The sequence below is a fragment of the Grus americana genome, chromosome 20, assembly GCF_028858705.1.
Source record: "Grus americana isolate bGruAme1 chromosome 20, bGruAme1.mat, whole genome shotgun sequence".
NCBI classification, from domain to species: Eukaryota; Metazoa; Chordata; class Aves; order Gruiformes; family Gruidae; genus Grus; species Grus americana.
In genome coordinates this window covers 6,618,107-6,640,196 of record NC_072871.1, presented here as the reverse complement: position 1 = coordinate 6,640,196, position 22,090 = coordinate 6,618,107, and the positions used below count along the sequence as shown (strand labels likewise).

The 22,090-nt window shown below is 40.5% G+C and overlaps 1 protein-coding gene across 23 annotated transcripts in view; it reads left to right on the top strand.

Moving 5' to 3' along the window:
- FNBP1 (formin binding protein 1) overlaps positions 1-22,090 on the top strand; it is a 99,683-nt gene that overhangs the window by 55,723 nt on the left and 21,870 nt on the right. For 11 of the 23 annotated variants that reach the window (XM_054849056.1, XM_054849057.1, XM_054849068.1 and 8 more), the window contains exons 7-10: positions 11,219-11,347; positions 13,085-13,231; positions 18,325-18,522; positions 19,882-20,064. In XM_054849056.1, the coding sequence (XP_054705031.1) occupies positions 11,219-11,347; positions 13,085-13,231; positions 18,325-18,522; positions 19,882-20,064 (657 nt within the window). The remainder of the gene's footprint in view (positions 1-11,218; positions 11,348-13,084; positions 13,232-18,324; positions 18,523-19,881; positions 20,065-22,090) is intronic. The other 12 variants (XM_054849062.1, XM_054849071.1, XM_054849070.1 and 9 more) reach the window with 3 other exon arrangements.

Sequence of the window (22,090 nt, the reverse complement as noted above, 5' to 3'; positions counted from 1 at the left end):
TGCATCATGCATTACAGAGTAATGGAATTAAAATTCTGCAGTGATCACAATGACACATGCAATCAAAAGAATATAAAGCTGCAATTGCCTAATGCTAAGCTGTGTGAGGCTCTGAAATGCTCGTGTGTCTCAATCTTTCAGTTGTTGTAGCCTTTGACAAGCGCAGCAGGAAATTCTGTGACAGAGCTGCCAGCTACCAGCACTTCATGTGGCCTCGCCTAAGAGATAACTCTTGGTATTACAGTTTGCGAGGATTAAGTAACCAGAATAGTGGCAGAGAAGCAAATTAAGAGTTCCTTTCCTCCTTATTTCTCCAGGACTGTTTTGCGAAGGGCCTCAGGTGTGTGCTTAGAGCTGGGGCTGGATGCAGTATAGGTACCTTGCACCTAGGTCCAAACTCCGTCTGTAGGACCAGCTCAGGTTTGATGCACAGAGGGCACATGCATTCTGTGCTGCTTCTGTGGCCAGTATGGGCTCGATCATCTTTGCAGCTGGGAGTCTGGTAGCTGATCTCGGAGAGGGCAGGGTGTTTAGCTTTGTTTCTTCCCATCTCCTTTTTTGGTGGTAGGAACATGGAGCAAAAGGCTGGGTTCAGTTTCTGCAATGGCCACGGTCTTTATGCAGGAATCAAGAGTGAATCAGGGTCCCTGAGCTCCCTTGCCGTGTTTGCACTGAGCCTGTAAATTACCAGCAGCTGACATTTGCAGAGAGATGCTTAAGTGTCAACACAAAGTGCAGTTTGGCACAAAGGTTTTGTCAGTTCAGTTTTGCAAAGTCAGGGTAGGAAGCTGAGTGTGCTGCAGAAAGCTGTCCTGTGGAACTGGCCTTATAAACTAAGTAAATAGGGCAACGTGCTGATGCTAATACCGGGAAACCTCGTAGGTATCACTGTAAGCTTTAGCTTCGTTTGGATCGCAGTGGGATGTGTGCTTTAAAGCAGTTCTCTTTCAAAAACCACAGTGGAACTGCTTCAATTTTTTGACCATTTGGGGAAATGATCTCTGTCGCCAGCGCAGAGCTGGTGTACATATAAGGAAGCACTCTATTGTTTGTTCCTTCTCTTTAGAGCTGCAATCACTAAAAAGCTGACATCTTTATGGGATAATGTGGTACCCAGTGGTGCCTTTGCAGATGTCTTGCAATAAAAAAAAAAAAAGCTGGCTCTTCTAAAGGTTTATTTTCAATGTAGACCTTTCAGAATCTGCTTTTAAAGAGGAAGTGACTGAGGCCAACCATGGGAAGGGGTGAATGCTTTGCCTCTTGATTTGCACAGCAGTTGAGGGGAAAGACAGCAGTTTGAGGTACTAAGTGTCAGGCAGGATCTGTCCCTCTGCTAAAGAGTAGCACAGTCGTATATTGGTGTCCGAGGTAATAATTTTGCCAGAAAACAACTTCAGCTTTGAGCAGTAAAAAAATGAGCTGTGCGTGAATTCCCAGAACTGCTGTCCTGAAGTCAGGGCTCATCACCTTGTTCTGATTTTTCTTCCTGTTATGTTAGGAGGGTTTCACCTTGAGTGGTTTTGAGATTAATGTAAATGTCTTGTGGGTTTAGAAAGTAGTTTAGTAGTAGTAGATATAGAAAGATATAAAATGCAAATTTGACCTTAACTCTCCTAAGTCTGAAAGGTTCTGACACTGCTAAAAACGTGGGGTGAGAATTTTGTTTTGCTGTGGGTTTTGACTGACTTCAACCCACACCCAGAAAGGATGAGCTTGTATTAAGATCTAATTTGTGTCATGAGACATTCAGACATCTTTTCTGGGGCAATGGGGTTTTCCTACTGAATTTGCTTTCTTACGTGCTTACAGCTGCTTGAGCTTGTTGCAAGTCAGCTGTCAGTTTGAAATCAAAATTACTCCAAAATTATCCAAACTTACATCCAAAATTATTATTACAGAATTATCATTCCGTTCCTTCCTCTTTATTCCTTGCTCAATCCTATGTCATATCTAAAAACAAAAGAAATGAAAAAATTGATAGTTCTATTCCTGTGCTGACTCTGAGATACTTACCAGTTTTAGATGTACTGTCCTTTGTTTTGTTTTTGAAGTGCAGAAGCTGAGGGAAATAGAGATTTCAATAAACTTGAGATTACTTCTAAGAACTTTCCCTAATGCTCTGCGACTTTCAGATCAGGTTATGTCTGCCGTATCAAAGATTTTTTGGAGTCCCAGAATAGCTTAAAATTTGCATAAAGGCATAAAACCTTATAATACAATATCACCACTACATTAATTTTCTAGTCAGCATGTCTCTGTAGTTATATTTGCAGACGTTTCATGCTTGAAGTTTCATTTTCTCTTTTCTTATGCCACGTTCCCTAGGTGCTCACCATCAATTTAAATGCAATGTAAAGACTCTGTATGTCCCTCCTTACCCATAGAAGATACGTCCACTTAGATTGCCTTGGGTAGTCATGAGCTGAATCACTGGCAAAGTCTTAGCAAACATAGATGTAGAAATACTGCTACTTAGAAAGATTCTTGGAATAAGCTGATCTTCCTGCCTGTGTGAGCACAGTTATGCTGTCAAGTGGTAAACTGCTTTTCCAGCCTGTAGGCTGCTGCGCTGCGGGACGCAAATCTCTTTGTTAAGAATTTACCCATGCTTACAGTGAAGGGTGCACTAAGTTATTTTTACTTGGGCTCTGGAGAAATCTCTGATTTGTTTTTCAGCGCTATCCTGCATGCACTATTTACAGCGTACTTTGTTGGAACAGCAGTCAAGTCACAGTGGAGCTGGATGCAGCGTTCGTTGCTGAAACCCCACAGACAAACCGTAGAGGAACATCTCTGGCTCTGTGCTGTGTTGTCGCATCATGCGTCACTGAGGTTTTAGTCAATTAAGACTGTAAACTCTGCAGCAGTAAACTGCAGCATAACCTGAGGCTGTGGGTGCCTGCCTTCTGCAGACCATAACTACTTAATGGGCCTAATTTTCAGGAGATGCTGAGTCACCTGCCCTGTGACAGTGCTTGTTGTATCCCCTCCTTCTCCTGCCCACCTCGAGGCACCTGCTGGCATAGCGACCTTCTCGGCATTTTGGAAAATGTAGTGCCATGCGAAGGTAATGTCAGAAGGTGGACAAGCTCTACGGTGTATGTCATTAATACAGCGAAAACGTACTGCAGTGAGTAGTTCAGAGGCTTTGCTTTTCTCATGTTCTGCTGTGAATTTAAAAAGAGTGGCAGCAGTGTCTCAGTGAAATACGCAGGCAAGGAGTGTAAGGCTCGGTCCTGAAGGTAGTGTGAGAGGGCCTGGCCCATGCATTTCTATTTGAGGTAGATATTGCACAAGATTTTTCAATGTTCTCTGGGTGGTGTTGAGTTTGTCTTACTTAGGTTAAACAGCTGCTTTTCTTTTGCTCCACTGATGGAGCTGGCTAAACCCTTCTGTGTCTTTGCTTGTGACATGGGTCAAATTTCCCATCAATTCAGGTGGAGTCTTTTCTTGGTAATGTGGTTCAAGGCCCTCAGAGTCACACTAACATTATTTCTCTGGGTTATGCAGACCCCAATCTCCTTCCTGAACTGCTTCCTTCTTAATGGATGATGTAGTGTGTCAACATAGGGAGTCCCTCAGGACAATCATTTGCATTTCTGGAAGAGTAAGCCTTGTTTACAACCTGCTGTCTATGACACTGTGTGTAGCAGCTGTTTCCCTTTTGGAATCATGACTAATTTAGGAGTTTTGATTTCTAGCCAGTAAAGAGTTAATCACTGCCACAGAAGTGACTAGAAAACGTATTATATATCTGTATGTATCCCATGCATACGCTGTGTTTTGGTGTTAAGAGATCCATGAACAGAAGCACCAGTCAGTTTTCATGTAAGCTAAGGAAATCCATCTGAACTTACATTTCCTCTTAGCAATACTTCTCTGCAGTAACGCTCTACGTAGCAATTTGACTGAGTTTCATAACAATACAATTCTATTGGGAGGTAGATTGCTAAAGGAGCAATAAGTTAGGAAGGGAAAGGGGGTGTGAAGGGGAGGTTTAAGAGCAGCCTCTGAATTAAGGGTCAACTGCAGTTTGAATCAGAACTGTAATATAATGAGTGTTCTTAGCTAATGGAAAGCAATTAGTTTATGCAATACAAGTGGAAAGCTTGTTTATAGTCGTTCTGTCAAAATACTAGAACAGATATCTTCACCTGTTGAATAACTAAGGGAAAATAAAGCAGAGACCTCAGAATTTAGCTTACCATTTGTAAGTTGTTCAGTTTAAGTGAATGTATTGTACCCATAATGTTGGGGTTTAAGGGTAGCAAATTCATGTGGGTAACTTTCTTCAACCGTGACTATTCAACATTGACTGTATTTGTAAATTCTTTCTTGGAGGGAGGTGACTAGAACCATATTCTAGTCCCAGTATTCAAACTATGAGCTAAGCAATCTACCATACAGTCCTGAAATAATTTCCATTATTTATATTCCATTATTTATATTCAATACTTATATATATACACTGCACAATTTAATTGCTTATGTTAGTACAACTAAAAAGATCCCCAGAAATCACTTAAACGTTGTTGGCCACTGCTCCGAATAAATTTTTTTCTTTAGACCTCCTCTCTCAAGTCTACATAGCCTTCCACCCACCATGAAGACCTTGTTCTTTTGTAATAAACCGTTGTGAGGTATCCCCGTGGAACTGCGTTTCTCGGAGCTGTGTGGCAAGCTACTGGATGTTAGCAGGGATTTGCGATTTGGTCACTCAGAGAGTTTGGATATTTAGTATTCGTGACATGAGAATGGCAGTGCAAGGAGGCAAACTTTTGGATTTTAGGCAGAGTTAGCACACTGCTTAGGCCTTGCCCTAGTGAAATGAGGCGCACTTCTCTGGTGTGTGTCACGGTTGTGCTTTCTGCCGTTCTTAATTCTTATGTAATGGTCCTTCTCTTACACAATGTTTTGACTGTTCTGAACACTTTTCAGGCTGAATTGAGGCGGTTGGTTGGACACAGTAGAAAAGGAAAAGCAATATGCTTGTTTTATAACTGGGAAACACAGCACTCAAATTTGTGGAGGGGAGTCTGCAGCAGACCTGAAGTCTAAAGCCAGGCAACCGAAGTCTTGGGCTCGTTTGCTTAAGTAAAATTTCAAGTAACCTCTAGCTGTCGAACTCAATTAATGAGCAAGTAACTGTGCCTTTAGTCATGCTGCAGGACTGTCATACGAGTATAGGACTGGCACAGTTAGGTAAGTCCTTGTTGCAATATGATATTTTTTTAGTAGTGCAGATGTGACTAGAGCAATTCAAGCAATGTGCTAGAGCCTTGCGTAGAGTGCTTACTGTGTTACTGTCCCAGCTCCATTCATTTGGTCCATCTTTCTCATTAGAGCTTCAGTGGGGTTTTGTTGCTATAGTGTATCTCTTGTTAGTGAGCACTTCTATAGTCTGGCAGAATTATGTGGAATGCAACTGCACTAGATAACAATTCCTGAGATCTGGTGATGAAGATTTTTTCCATCCCGTCAGTGGTTTGCTCGTTTGTATATTATATTCAGCCAAAGGATTTCAAGAATCCACAGATTCTTAGATATTTTCCCCCCACCTCTTCTAATGTTAAAAGTAAGGATTTCTCTGGGTTTTTTCCCCTGTTTGTTATTTTGCGCTCCCCACTTCTGTCTTCCTGCTTTCAGGAAAGCAAATTTCAAAACCTTTTTCTGCTTGCCTGTTCAGAGAGACCAAACTGCTTATTGTAAAATAGTAAACAATGGAGCTTGATTTGGAGGCTATGTAAATCAAAGCCTGAAATCCTGTTTTGAAGTCCATGGCAAAGTTCCCACTGTTATTAATGATTCCGCAAACGCTGCCAGTGTTGCTGCTACCAAGAGGCGCCCCGCTGCTGTTCGGGATGGTGCCCGCTTGTAACAGAGCGCGGCTGTGTGAGGTTGTCTGCAGAGGGAGGACCAGAGCCTGCAGCTAAAAAAAAAATCTGTGAGCAATTGAAAGCATTCCTGAAATTGGTGAAGTGTTTCTGAGTCTGCCTTTATCATTAAGTTATTTTGAAGGGGTTGGGTAGTTGAGGGGAAGGGCAGGAGTGATTTTTTTTTTTTCTCTCATGTTTGCATTTTAGTTTGATCTTGGATTTACCAAAGAGGGATCTATTTTGGCAGGCAGTGGCCTGGCAGCGATGCATCTCACATGCTGTCTGGGTTTAAAAAAAAAAAGGGGAGGGGAGGAATGGGAAAAAAGAAAGAAGAAAGAAAACTACACCAAAGTTTTGATTGGAAACTCTGCCATTCTGGACAAGAGCAACTGCTGAGAAGTTGAACTGTTCCACTTAGTGTGGATCAGCTGAATAGCAGCCAAAGCTTTTTTCTGCCCTTTTCAGTTATTCATATCACTCCCACCATAACAGCCTTGAGGAGCTGCATTTTTTGTCTGTGTAAACCCAGAAGACAGTGTGTCTATTGACCCTATTGCTGTTTCTGGAATGTGTCTTAGAAAATTGTTCTCAGCAAAATATCCTTCATTCTTTTCTGTATTGGAGACCGAAATGGCAGAAAGTACTTGGTTTTTAAGAATTTCTCCTACAGTTAATCACCAGTTGCCTTTCATATTGAACCAGATTTTGGGGGGAGAAGGTGTGTGCAAATAACACTATACAAGGATTTATTTTTTTTAATTCTCTGAGAGGTAGCATGTAATGCATAGCAGCTTGTTAACATTTTCTCACACCTCTAGGATCTACAGAGCCCATCACAAAGATGTCCATATCCCCTTTCTCTGTTAAATTTCCCTTTTCTGACTGCTGGTCAAAGGCATAAAGTACTAGGGTTGATTTCAGATCCATCTATAAAGCTTTACTAGCACTGCATGTTTGCAAGGACTATGGCGAACTTTCCCTGTCTGTAATTCTTTTCTCTCATTCTGACACTCAGTGATTACTTAAGTTGCATCATATTGCTAAACTGCAGGATTTTTCAAGCAGGTGATGAGTAGGTTCGAACTAAATATATCTCCCTAACATGGGTTACTTCAGAGTAAAAGGATTGCAGGGTTAGCTTTCTTCTAATTTCTTATTTTAAAGGGGAAATAAATACTTCTGTAAGTATTTCAGTCATGAAAGATTTTTAGAGCATCAATGTCCCACCCTGGTATCCATCACTTAGCTCCAACCTGCCATCACTGGACTCCTGGTGGACTCATTTAAACATCTGGAATTAACTTTTGATGCTGTTTGAAAGTCTGGGTTTTGCAGCTCAGTGGTTAGGTAGAAAATCTGCAGGAAATGGGGTTAAAATAATCTTGAGAGAACAACGTTTGTGTTTTTCCTGCTATCTTGAAGAGAGAGAAGCCATAGTGTGTGCTGCTGCTTCATGTGGCTATTGAGCTTAGTGTTGTTTTTCACATAAGTTAAGTGCTGTTGAGGCCTGATTTTTTAAAATTTTTTTTTATTAAAAGTACTGAAGACAGCCACAGTTCTTTTGATTTTAAAAATCAACACTTTGAAAGTTATTACTGCCCTGCAGTTAGCTACTGCCCTGCATTCTCCCGTGTGAACTAGCAAGGCTGTCTCAAGGAAGAAAAAAAGATTGGTTTTGGTTATGTTTAATGGCAATTCTGTACGGGTTTTATGAGAGAAGGGTTCATATGTAATAAGCCTGACCTGCTGGTAGTGTGCTTTTAACTAGTTCAGTATATCAGAGCTTGTTGCAAGGTCAGTGGTGCTGCAAGTACTGGGCTGTCGTTTGTTCTTGGGAGCGCTTCTCTTGATGAGACGTGCATTGGCATAGGTGACCTTTTGGGTTTGTTGCTGCCGTGTGAGTTCAGAGAAGACCTGCCTTAAGAAAAACAGACTTTGGAGAGGAGGCAACATGTGCTGCCCATGTTTATTTGGGGACAAAAAGATGTTACAAAGGTATGTTCGGAGGGGGGAGTGTGCAAAATCTGTCTATCTTTTGCAAATGTATGCAGAAGCAAGCATTTGAAAGCAAACTGCTTTTCTTTTTCTCCCCATAAATTCCTCAAATGTATGTACCCTTTTCTGCTTTTTCACGATGATGAAAGATGACCTCATTCTTTCTTCCTTTTAAGAGGGGAGGGGATTTTTTGTTGCATTATGAGTACCTAGTCTTGACATATCTTACAATTGAGTAATCTGGCAGTCTGTGCAAGATCTGGATAGTGGTTTCACATGTGGTGCTAGAAACGTGAGCTCTTGGTCAGTCATCGCTGCCCAGTTAAAGGAGAGAGTATGTTGTCCGCAAGCTGCATCGCACTATCATCCTCTTCTATCTGAAGTCACGGTCTGGTTTTCCAGAGACCAATCATTCCAAAGCCTTTCCTCCTGAAAATACTGTTCAGAGCAAATATTTTAACATTAACTCTAAGCAGCTCAAATACTTTCTCTGAAGCTGTTTGCACGCACAAGTGAGCAGTGAAGAAGGCAAAAATTTATTTTCTGTAAAGCTCAACTATAAATTACTCCTGAAATAGCTCCTGTGACTGTGCAGCTCCAGGCTGCCACATCCATTACTCTGAATGTGAAACTTAACGTCATCAGCTCATTTTTATCATTCTGTGCTTCAGCAGAGTAGTGCAGGAACCTAGCTATAAAATATAATTCTGTTAATACTAGAAGTGATGATGTTAAAGTGACATACTCAAATGAAGTAATAAAAAAAATTCTAGACTCTTTTTTTTGTATTTTTATTTTAAGATCCATATACCTCATTGGAAAAATATTTAAACTGTTTGAAGCTTGCCAAATGCATTAGATGGCCAGGAGAAACAAAACATCACTGGGGCTCTCATACAAAAATTCTTGGTTTTGGAGTGTACCCAATTTTACTTACTCATCTGCTGTCTCCTCTTATTTGGGATCAGTTAAGACAGTTTTGGAAACTGAGCATCTACTCCTTTATACATTTAGCTCAGAGTTACTTTGCTCATATCTGACCAATGAGCTCACTCATGAACATGAACTCTGATGGCTTAATGTCTGCTGGATCTGCCTGGAAACGTGTAATAATGGTTTTCTTGTTTTTCTGCTTCAACAATAGAGTCAAGGGACAAATTCCTGAGTTGGACTATTTAAAAAAAAAAAAAAAAAGACAGCTGTATGAGTGGGACTGGGGCTGTTGTAGAAGCTGGCTCAAACAATGGATTGCTCTTAGGTAGATGAAGAGAATGGGCCTCACAAATGGATATTGATCTGTAGCAGCTGGGACTTGAGGAAGGAGTTGGGAGACAAGCGTACATTACTCTTACAGCTGTCCGCCCTTCCATGGCTGACTTTGTTTTGCTGGTAAATTTGTGTTTGTAGTACAAGGCTATATTGTTTTCCGCTCATATTTAATGTAGCTATATATGAGCACATGGATGATAAAGTTTAATAAGCTGTATAGCACTTGGGTAGAAAAATGATTGATATGGCTACTTGGAATTTCACTGCAGCAGGTAGATTTTCTGAAGTTATAAGCAAAGTTCAAAGTCTGTCTTTTTTTAATTGAATTTATTTATTTATTTGGTTAGTCTCAGGCTTTTCCATTTGATGCTGCTGTTTCATCTCCTATTATGCACACAGTGCCCAGCATTTTCTCATTGTGCTTGAATTATTTTTATAGAAAGAATGTGAAGGGGATCTAGGAAATTCCTACAACTGACTGCGCTTGCAAAAGAAATAGCTGAATTGAGGTGAAATAAATTATTAGGTGAGATGCGTGAGCTGGACAAATGGGAGTGGAAGCCTATTTCTTTGCAAATGGAGATTTGAAACCTTCTGGCAGAATTTGTTACCTTCCAGTTATGATTACTAAAATGTTCCATGATTTGGTATTTCATGGATTTATTCTTAGGAAACTATTGTCTGCTTGGAACGGTTCAAATAACCCCGTTCTGAACTGTTTTTAATGGGAGCCCACTTAGAATAAGCTAAAGTTTGTTGTGCTGTTTTCCCCCAAACACCCCACAGTGCTTTAAATAATTTTTAAAGTAGTCTTTCTCTTGCCTTTCTCAAAGGGGTTATTCCGAAATTGAGGGAATGATTGGAGCATAATATTTTCTGGACACTTGCAGCACTGTTCCAGAGCTAGGTCAGCTGCGGTGGGCGAGGAGACTTCATGTGTGCCTAAAAAATGAACACAAACCCAGGCTAGTTTAGATTTACGAAGCCAAGTCCTGCGCTGCCTTAAATCAATAGCAAAGCTCTCACTGGAGCAAGGATTTGGCCCACGGCCGTGGGGCAGGCTCTGGGGAGTGGGGCTGCGTGGGAGCAGGGCGAACAGCAGAGCTCTGGCTGGGTGAATGCAAAGTGGGAGCTTCAACAAGCAGACACAGGACAGGGAGCAAAGGCACGTGGGTGCAGGGAGCTGGGTAGGAAGGGAAGAGAAGGAAGAGCTGCTGTATGAAGGCCAGCAGCAAGGAAGGAAAAAGCAACTAAAATAAACAGATGGGATGGACAGTAAGGGAATAATATCAGGCAGTGAAACAGATAACAGAAGGCCTTGGGAAGCAGAATTGTAAGGGGAAGAATCTGAAAATATAAAAGGGTCACTCAGGGACAGATTCTTCTGGTGAAAGAAGTGAGGTTAATTGCCCAGTGCTCTGCTACGCTGGGCAGCAAAGCAAATCATCTGGGTGGGTAAAAATAGGGAGTCGTGTCTCAGCTGCTATTCAGGCTCTTCTTTCCTTGTGCACTTCATGCCAGTGCTATTCAAGGAGGGGTAGATAAAGGACTTTGCAGAGAGCACAGTGGGAGCACGAGTTAAGATGTTTTTGTCATGATTGTTGGCTAAAGTATGTGAACCAGAACAGTGGTTTGGTTTTGTTGTCCCTTCCCTTTCCCCAAAAGATACTGCTCACCAACAGGTAAGTAGTTCATTAGGGAAAAGCAGGTACCATCCAACAGACATACAGTGGAGCAAGAAGTGTCCACATGTGTACGGAAAAGGTGTGTGCCTGTTAAGGGGGCTAGTAGAGTGGCGAACTTGTCATGATGTTTTACGTGCAGCATGAACAGAGGTTGTTCATGGAAATAGCATGTTGTAACACAAGAGAACAGCAGCGGTGTGCACGCCGCAGGCTTATGCTTGATGTAGATGAACGTGCCACAAAATAGGAGTAAACCAAAAGTTGAAGTGCTCGGAGACCCATATGCTAATGTTCCTGTGCTGCCTACTGGTAAGGATAGTAAGATGAGGAGTAACATGATGCATTTTCTTTCCATGTAGTATAAATCATAAATTTCTTTTGGCATTTCCTTAGGCAAGACAGCAAGCCCAGCTGCGACATCAAATGGCAGAAGACAGCAAAGCGGAATATTCTTCCACTCTACAGAAGTTCAACAGTGAGCAGCATGATCATTACTACACACACATACCAAACATCTTCCAGGTAAGGGTCACTGTCACTGATCTGGAGTAGCTCCTAATCTTGTGATAAGGACAGAGGGGCGTATTGCACATTGGCTCAGTTCTATGACCCTATCTTTTACTTTTTGATGATTTTTGTCGCTGTTAGCAAATTTTACATGTGCTTCGCTGACCCAAGAGATGGAGAGCTTGGTATGATAAATAGTCCCTTTCTCTTAGGCTAGATATCAAGTGATCAATAATATATGAGGAAGGTGACATTGAATTGTCATGACAGATTACGATAGTCTTTGGAATTGCTCACAGTCTTGTTCTGTTAAACTCTTGTGTCTGTGCAGCTGGGGAATGAAAGCATTATTTGCATTGTTGGGGCAGGAGTCAGCTGGGCATCATTACAGCTGTAAAGCCTCACAGTCCTTTATAACCTGTCTTCAGGACTTCACAGATGTTTAAATTTAAACCACAATAATTCTGCAGTAGTGAATGTCAAAGAGTTTAAGCAAGCTTGCTGATTATGTCTTAGGGTGCCTGAAGAAAGACTGTACAGAAGGAACAAGCCATTAGATTTATACTAACTGAAGATCTGAGTTTGCTTGACTGAACAAAGAGAGATTAATGTAGTAGAACAGAAGTTCTAAATGACTGTTCCATTGTAATGGGTCATAAGCATCAGAAGTGGAAAATACAACCTCTTTAAGGGAGAAAATGTCACATGCTTATCATCTGATGAGAAATAACTGATATTTGCGTAGCAAATATGCATTTTTCGTATCCATAGCTGGAACTTCTTAGATAAATGGACACCTCTTTTGCTTCACGGTATTTCACACCAATGTCTTGAGATAGATTATCCCTGGCATTAAATAAGAAATGTTTGCAAAATATTTCTATTTAACACTAGATCTGGTAGATGATCTGACGGTACGTGAACATGCTTAAAGTACTGCGGATGTGTCCTTTTCACTGCCAGTGCACCAGTAAGCTCTAGTGCTTTCTTTTAGATGTTGAAATAAGTTGTTTTGTAAATAATTTAAGTTGCTTGTGGATCAGTCAAGGCAATGGGGATTTTATGTTGACAATGCTCCATAAGATCCCTGCAGTATAATGTGAAACAGGCCGTTCCTGATCATGCCCTTCTGTATCCTGTTATAGTCTGCCATAATAGTGTTATGCCACATCCAGTTTCCCTGTTGTAAATGAGAGGCCCATGGAATAAATGGGAGACCGTGGCACTGAATCCACTGAGCAACAGGAAACATACGTTGAGAAGGCCTGGTGTGAACAATATATGATGTATAGGATTGCCTGTAAACCAAAAATTACCTTCTAGGGAAAAGGAGAAGGGGAGACATCAAGATTTTTTGTCTGCTTGGATTCTGCAGTGGAATGAGAATCAGATCTCTCAGAACATGTGCAGCAAATAGAAGAATTAATTGTTGCAGAAATTCTCTTAAAAGCTGTAGGAGCCATCCTTACAAAAGTCTAAAGCTGGAGTTTTGACAAATCAGCATTTTTTAACATAAAAAGTTAATTGAAAAATTCCTAGTAATAGTAACAGAGATTACTTTTAGAATGGCATTTTGATGTTTGAGGAAACAATATCACTTGGTGCCTTCATCAGAACAGCTGTCCTAGTTTGTTCTTAAAAACATATTTAAACCATAAATCTTAAAGCAGCTGATGTATGCTGGGGAGAAAAATTGGTTGAAACGGTGAAGTTAAGCTTGATATTTGAACTGAATGAAATGTAATGTTTTAGAAAATACAAGAGATGGAGGAAAGAAGAATCGTGAAGATAGGTGAATCCATGAAAACTTTTGCAGAGGTCGACCGCCAAGTGATCCCTATCATTGGAAAGTGTCTGGATGAAATAACAAAGGCTGCAGAATCAATTGATCACAAGAATGTAAGTGATGTTTTGTTTGGATTGTTGATTGTCATCTTTAGTATTGATCAGTTAAATATGGAGACTTAAACCCTGGATCCAGGCTGCAGCACAAGAGCTTTAAAGTCACAGAACTAAAGCAAAGAATAGCTGCTGTCCCGAGGTACTTTGGCTGAGGCAGGATGTGCTCAGATTATTTCCCAAATCTATTTAACACCCAGGAATGCCTCTACTGCCACACTTCTATAATTTTTTTTTTCTTTTAGGAAAATTTTCTTCTTTTACTAAGAAATTACTTTTTGAAATATTGTAATTGAAAAACAGACTTCTGCACATAACAAGGAAGATGTTGGGCATAATTCCAGATACCTAATTAATAATCATCAATTCTTATTCAGATTGGTTCTATGTATAATAGGAAACTGAATGTTGCAGACATTATGGTTAGTTTTATAATAATGGCAGTATTTAAAGTATCGGCTACATAAATTATTGTAAACAATTCTGGCAAAATTTCTACTTTTTGTAAAATCTTTCTTTGCAGATTTGAGGTTTGCCAGCAACCTGTAAATGAGTTCTTGCAAATCTTTATTTCTGAACATCATTGTAGGAGTAAAAAGAAGCCTTTCTGATAAAAAGGCTGATAAAGAATTTGGTCGAGCTTCCCGATGTACAGTTAGCACAAGGGCAAATATGTTTTCTATTTTGTTTTCAGAGTGATCTGCTCCCTTCGTAAATGAAGTCTCTGCTTGCTCTTTCAGCCCTTCTCATGGATCACATTACTGCTTCAAATACAAACAGCATGTGTCTTGCTGGCTGTTTGAATTTCCTATACATCTTTTTCACTGGAATCTTTTCTGAGCTCTTCAGTGTCCGGAGCCTGGAGACTGCCCTTAATTGGCAGCATAAGCCTGAGGCTGAAGATTTGAAATGAATCCACTACTTTCTGCTCAGCAATTGCGCTCTCAGAGAGCAGCAGAGGAAACCAGGGAATCTGAAAATTACTCTTTCAGGGTGGCAGAAGGGGGAGTTGGGGCACAGATTCCCATGTTGGAACAACATACCCTGCTTGAGGTACAACTTGTGGTGCCACGTGAGGAAATAGTGTTGGGGAGATTTATATCTAAGCCTACCTTCTGCTTGAATCTTCAAGTGAGGTCTTAGCAAAACACACACAAGGCTTAAGCCAGGCGTTTGAATCACTGTGACTTTTATATTCAAGTTAGTCTCTCTTGCACGCAGATAAGTCAGATTGGTGACTCACGTGCACAGGTATGACATCAGAAAATGGTGGCTTTGAGCATCGATAACTAAGGGATCTCCTGTAAACACCATGCTAACAACAATTTATTTAACCAAATTTGTTATATCTGAACAATTACAAAAGATTTAGTGTGTTCCATCTGGAAAACTGTTATGTCCATAAAGGGTTCTTTTTTGTTAAATATCAACAAGGATTTCTTTTTCATCTCTGGAACAATAGTTTCTAACTCTCTTGATTCTGATGAAAGTGGTATGCTTGTTCCTGCCCTTCTGTAGCATGCAGGTCCTGCCACTTTATAAGGATGGCCATAGGTGCACACAGTAACAATTTTAAAGCTGTATTTTTTTCTATTTCTAGATAATGTACTGCTTTTGCCACTAACGCAGAGTGTTACAGCAGACCTTTCCATCTTGCCCCTTAACGTTCTAAGCAGCAAGTTGGACACTCTTAGGCTACCATAGGGAGAGTTTCTCCTTTCCCTCTTAAGATTCAAATTAAAGTTGCCTCCTGTACTCCTCTTTTTCAAGCTTGAAAAATTTTGGATAGGAAAGTCAACTAGATCTGTGCTGTAGTCAACTTTGGAAATGAGGTCAGATTCCAGGGGAGTTGAATGCAAGGACAGCTGGTGATAATATAGCTAGTACGATGGTGAGCAAAACCAAGAGCCTGCTGAGCAGGAAGAGTTTTGTGTGAAACTCTGGGCCCACACAGACATGTGTTTCCCAGCTGGGAGGAGATCTCCAGGATCTGGTAATCATAAACAAAAGTACAGTGTCCCCAAACTTGAAATGTGTAAGGTCAGACACCATGGCACTGACCAAGGCAGAGATGCATTTGAAGTTCTTATTTAGCTCTTGAAATATTTGGTTTTATTTTCACTTTTTCTAACCAGTGATCACATACAGAGTTATTGAAGAAGGGGAAGGGGTTAAATGAAAGCTCTGCTCTTTGCAAAGTAACTTCCGTTCTGAAATTAGGGCTTTAAATGCAACGACCACAACTAATACAGATGATGTATTGGTCAGAAAGAAAGATACAAGGTTAGAGAAAGCACTATTTGTGGTAACTTACCTTGTGTACCAAACTGCGTGTCTTACTCTAGCTGAAAGGAGGTAAGAACCTGCAAGTTCTGCAGCTATTTTTGCTGTCAGTAAAATATTACCAGTTGATGGTAAGGCATTACTGTTTAAAAAGGAAAACCAAAATAAAAGCAGCAGATCGTTGCACTTTGTGTAGGTATCTCGGAACTTTTTGATAATCAATTTTCAGCTTTGGGTAGGTTTATTACAAACACTGGTCTATGAAGGTGTGGGTCCTATGGTATCTGTGAACCACTATGACTTCTAGCATCAGAATTGTGTAGTACAATAATAAGGAAGGATGTATTTCTATAATGACTTTGAAACTGTGGAAGTGCAGACTGCTAACAGGCTTCCTTTCCACGGCCAGCTCAGTGTTCCTTCCCTCTGTGGACGCTAGCAGGATTCTGGAAGATCGCTTTTCTTCCAGGGCCTCTCTTTCGTTGGATAGTGTTAGGAACCAGAATGACCTATGGGACAGATGTAATACTCTCTATAGTCTCTACAGCTTAAATATTACAAAGTTCTGCCTCGTGCCCAATTGCAAAATGGCCTGTCTTTCAGGTTTAGTCACTAAATTTGCAACTGTGTCAGTAGGATTGCTTCATGCAATCTGAAGTGTATACAATCCCTGCTAATAGCAATGGAAACTGTCAGGGTTTAGCTGGGAATACTGGTTAGCCTCATGTTTCTAATACAATTGTAAATATGCTTCTTTTTCATGGCCTCTCTCTAACAACTTGGACAGCACAGAGGTCATGGTGCAAGGGTAAGCTGTAGTGACTGCTAGGTGAACCTCTGCAGAACTTGCTTCAGACGGCTCTAGCAGGAGATAAAATTAATTTGTTACGGACTTTGGAGTTCCTGTTATGACATTATCTCTGTGATATATGGAGCATGCTGGTTATTTTTAGCTCCATTGTAGTGGAAGGATGTTTTGACTAAATGGAAGGAGCACTGTAAAATAAGGAGAAAATGAAAAGCTCAATGCATAGGATAAAATACTACATAGAGTCTTAAATGTAGCCTTGGGTATGTATATAGTCTCTTCTCTCTTCCTTCTTCATCTTGCTTTCATGACTAGTATTAAAAATATCTTCAAATGTTTAGATCTCAGGAAGTTTTAATGTCAAACTAGGATAAGATGATGGAAAGTGTTCTACCTCCCTAAAAGTTGTGTAGGAATTTCACAGTGCACCTGATAAGTTGAGGATCTTAAACCATCGTTTTCTTCACAATTCCATGAAGAGTTTTGCAAAGCTTCTCCTATAGCTGTGTTTTGCTCAGTTGAGCCTGGCCTCTGGATATGTTTATATCCCACTAGATTTCGTGTGAATTGCGTTTTACCTACGGACATAAGCAGAATCTGCAAAATGCCTTCAAAGCAACAAGTTCATCTTTTTTATCTGAACACGATGGTGATGCTCTTCCCTAGAGACTACTAAGGTATCTGTGTGCTGTGGCACAGTTTCTCTAATGATCTTAGAAGAAAACCGTTAGAACAGTATAACATAAAAAGCTCTCTTTCCAGGAAGTCAAGTAGATAAGCGTTAAAATAGTTTTTTTCTGAGTCCATTAGATTTAAATGCATTTGGCAAACTGAAATCAAGCTTATGTATAATTGATTGTGTTTGTAGACCTTTGTTCTTGCTTTATTTTTTCTTTTCCCTCTTTTAAAAAAACCAAACAACCAAACAAACAAAAAAAAAAAACAACCAAACAAATCCATTGTACACAGTGTACAGCCACAGTGTGTGGCTGACTTGCATCTAGCACTCCTAGTAGTACCAAAAGGAAACGCAGCTTTAATGCCAGTGTGTGGAGTTCCAGCCACTGCCTGCATCAAGGTGTCAGGCTACTTGTGTGACCTTGGAGTGCTCAGTTGTTAGGTAAAGCTCATCAGATAAAGTCCTGCTGTTCACTGCAACAACTTGTCAACTTGTGGCACTGTGATCACTCAGGAGCTCCTTTATATAGGAGTATTTATTGGGATTTTCCACTAGTTTGCTTACAGCTGCATACCCAGCAATTCTATACCTTAAATCTTTGTTATCAGCTCAGTGGAAGGTTGGAGCGAGGAGCCTTGAGTTTACTCTTTGTGAGCATTATCTTTAGTTAACTACAGTGACCTGTGCTTTAATGATAGTTATGGGGTTTTTTTATTTTCCTAAATAGACCCTTGCCCCCTGCTTTTTATCTGTTGGTATTTTGAGTAACAACTGGTCTCAGTGATACCTTTGCAAATTGAGCTAGAGTTTCATAATAGGAAAAATGGATTATTTGAGACTAAAGCTCACTGGCTTTTTTTCCCCATTGATTGTTTATTTAGAGATCTACTATGAAACTGAGATTGTAGCCATTTGTGTTCCCAGATGTAATACATTGACTGACGTAGGTTGGAAACTTGTTCTGTGTGGGGTGGTTGTTGTGTTCTTAACTGCATTTATCACTTTAGTGTCTGGGAGTGTTAAATTTTACATGTTAGGATGCCTTGTTTTGGTAGGATGTTATGCTGTGCCTAGGTGGGTTTTTTTAAAGCACATCATGATAGTGAAAATTGGTCCAAGAACGTGCCCTCGTCTTGGAGCAGGAGGTGGAGAGACTTGTATTGATCCTGGGGACAGAAGGGTTTTCATTCCCAGGAATGAGACCAGTCCCTGTAAAGGCTGGTTCCCGCACAGACGAACTTTTTTGTCCTTGTACCGTCTTTCAATTTGATGACAGCCCTCATCTGAGATATTTATTCTTGTACTGGATCTGTCCCATTTCAGGATTCACAGCTGGTAATAGAAGCCTTTAAATCAGGGTTTGAGCCTCCAGGAGATATCGACTTTGAGGACTTCACGCAGCCAATGAAGCGGACAGTCTCGGAATCCAGCCTTTCCAACTCCAGAGGGGAAGGGAAGTCTGAGCCCAAGTTTGGTGGCAAATCCAAGGGCAAGTTATGGCCGTTCATCAAGAAAAATAAGGTACTGACTTGCAAACTTGAGCTTGGTGCTAGTATGTGTATAGTCAATAACCTCTGTCTTGTCTAGTATTTTTTTAAAGAGAATTTTAGATTCAGAAAGTTAATAAGTGATGTCTTAATATTGTGTTTTGTTGTAGTCTTCTGTTACTTAAGTTTCTTTATATCTTTAAATTTTTTTTCTTGTATAATTTCTTTAATTATGTTGGAGTTTTTATATTAATTTAACTTTAGTTGTCACGTCTCTGCCATGGTCCATTTCTGTTCCTAACTCAAAGAATTGTGTACCACTTACCTAGTGCCGTGTGTGCTACCTAACATTGTTACTTTTGGGAAGCTTTAATTTGGCATTACTGTTTTGACACTTCTAAAACTCTCCTTGGCTTTTCATTTGCGTTATCTTTTCAGTCTGTGCACTGGGTTCAGCAGTTGGGTGGCTGGGAACAAGGAATTGCTGCGATTCATTCTTCTTAAGCACAACTAACGGAGCATAACTAACTGAGCAGTTGACTTTTTAAAAGACCATATTAACTTATGTATCCATTAAACCTTTTTCATTTCACTGTCATATTTTACACCATAATGCATGGCAGCATTTATCTGGGGTTACCAGAATGTGTCAGGGTGACTGGACTAAATCGGTTTTCAGTAACACTGATGGAAGCCCAGAGTAGCTTCGTTGTTTTGACCTCACCCTTGCTCTGACCTGTACCAAACCACTTCTACTAATTACAGAGTCAAAAAATCTACCTGTTCAAAATGGATCGTTCTTGTTGTGCTGGTATGTGAGAGAACACGGCTGTCTGGTGCTTACATCAGTGTAGCCAGAAAAAATCCAAACAGGGCTAACTCCTGAGCAAATTCATAGAATAATTTGTAAAAGTGAAGTGTGATGCACATTACAGAAGTATGATTTGAAAGCAGGAAGGAATGTGGTTTGTTGTTTTCCAGATAATAGAAACGCTACTGGGCACTAAGGTACCTTCCTTATCTGATCCATTTAAATGCAGGTATTTGAAAGCTCTATCCATATGCATTATTCTGAGCTGTCCACAGAGCAGAACAGGGCAATTTATGGGGATAGCGCTGCATGGAAGAGTCTGCATGAGCCTCCTGTCAAAATACTTTGTGTTACTCTTCTGTTGCATCACTTACTAAAACTTCCATTTATCACATTCTTCATTTAACACAACTTTAAATACTGCTTTCCCCCCCTCTTTTGAACCATGGCCTTTAATATTTAATTATTTAATTGTTTTTTTTCTCTGGATTTCAAATATTGGTTTTGATGCTTATTTTCGTTTTGTGTTTTATCCTTTTATTTTGATTTTTATTCTATCACTTCTCCATCTCTTATACGTAGCTTATGTCCCTTTTAACATCCCCCCATCAGCCCCCTCCTCCTCCCCCTGCCTCTGCCTCACCCTCTGCTGTTCCCAACGGCCCCCAGTCTCCCAAGCAGCAAAAGGAACCCCTCTCCCATCGCTTCAACGAGTTCATGACCTCCAAACCCAAAATCCACTGCTTCAGGAGCCTAAAGCGCGGGGTAAGTTCTCCTCTGGATACCTCTCTCTCTCTTTCTTTCTCTTTTCTTTTCTTTCTTGCGCTTTTATTGCACGTTCTGTTATGTATAAACTTGTTTTGTTTTGTGAATGAATCCATTGTGTTTTATCATAACATGCAGACAAATCCAAGGAATCCCAACCTATAAAGCCATTTGTAGTCAAAAACCCCACAATGAAACCACAAAAAGTACAGTTGCGGTTGCTGATGGTAATTACTCATTTGTTTTTTAGAGGGAGGAGGAATTGTCCAAAGTATGAAAGGAAGAGCTGAGCATTAAGTAATGCTCATGCAGAAGTCAAAGTCATTAATTCAATAGCCCTGTATATGTCTGTGGCAGAGTGGGTTTGGAGGAGCACCATTCAGAGGTTTACTCTGATCCTGATGCTGCGTGTTGTCTACCTTAATGTGAAAAGCTTTCCTCTCTGCAGCGTGGATTCAGCTCAATATCTGTGTCAGGAGAAGGAGAGTAAATTAGGAGGGATTCTAGAAAACCATTCTTGTGACCTCAGTTGGTGCAAGTTCAGGCATTTTCCTGGAAATATCTGACATCTCTTGCTGTGGTAGCGGGCAGATGACCTCCCTGTGTTTTATGGCCAAGTCTGTGCAACTTCTGTTTCAAAGGGTCAGCCTCAATTTGTGCTTCAAGTGCTCCGATGTTAGCTTGCTTAGTAAGTCTGAGCCTTAAGATAAAAACAAAAACCAAAACAGGTGAGATGTGAAAGCTGAGCTGAATCTAGGTGGTAATTGTTTATATGGTACATGTGTGCTTTCAACTAGGGCTGCCATGTTGGTGGAAACTGAATTTAATGTTCCCTGCAGCTACCTGTATGTATTAATTACAGTTGGCTCTAAATATTTGGGGATGACACTTCTCAAGGACCTTAACTGCATCCTGTAGCATGAAGTTGTGATAAGATGGGAAGGTTTGATTTGATTCCTGTAGAGATCCTAAGAAATCCTGCTTCCCAGCAAGTTTATCGTGTCTGCCGTTGGGCCTCGTTGAGCAGATGATGAGCCTTAAACGGCTTTCAAAGTGTCCATAGAAGAATTTAAAGTCCTGCCATGCTCTTTAACTTTTTTCCTAATTAGCTTTAAATTGTTTTTCCAGTTTTTATTCTTGACACTTTAAATGTTAACAAAGTATCTCCGCAAAAATGCCAAGTTGAAAAACTATCTGTAATGGCCAGTAATAGCTGTCATTCTTGCAAACTGTGGAGGAAAGACATTAACTAAAGAGTTTGATAAACATTAGGTGATGAACCATTGCAAAGCTAGGAAAAAAATTTCAAGTTCCCTGTCTGACTTGGCCTTGCAGCCTTCCCTACATACGTTAGCGCACAGAATTGTAGGCCAGCGTGTCTTTTTCTGGGCATTTCCCATTAAGTCCACAAATTTTTTGGCTTCTGAACTTTCACTTCCCAGTAGTATGATGCACACAGTTTAAAGTGATATTCTGTCTGCAAAAGCTTTATCAGTCTAGCATGCGAGCTCCAAAACATAGATGTTTTGAGAGATTAGGGTTTGGGGTTTTGCCTGACCAGCAGCTGAGGTGCAGTGTGTTAGATGCTGGTTTGAGTTGTACAGTGCAGAGAAGCTGAACGCCTCCGTGGCTGACCTTGGGGACTTGCCTGGATCTAGAACAAATTGGACCAACATTTTGTGACACATCACCCCTGTTAGAAGTGCGGTGTCCCTGTCCCCACTGCTGGTGATAGAGTAGGAAGAATGGCCTGACTTTTCCCAGGTCAACTGCTCTGTTCCTGTCCTTGACATCGGCTGTGGCTGTATTGGTAAACTGATGTTGGAGTGTTTGTGTTGAATTAAATGCTCTCAATGGTGCTCTTCATAAGCAGTAAGTAAAATGGCAGGTCCTTGAGATAAAATTTTCCATTTTTCAAACGAAAATAAGACTTTATCTTCCTAGAAGCTCGCACGTGGCACAGTTGTGCTGAGGAGTTGCTGGCATAGCATGGCTTTGTCTCCTAGGTTAAGGTCCTTAGAATTAT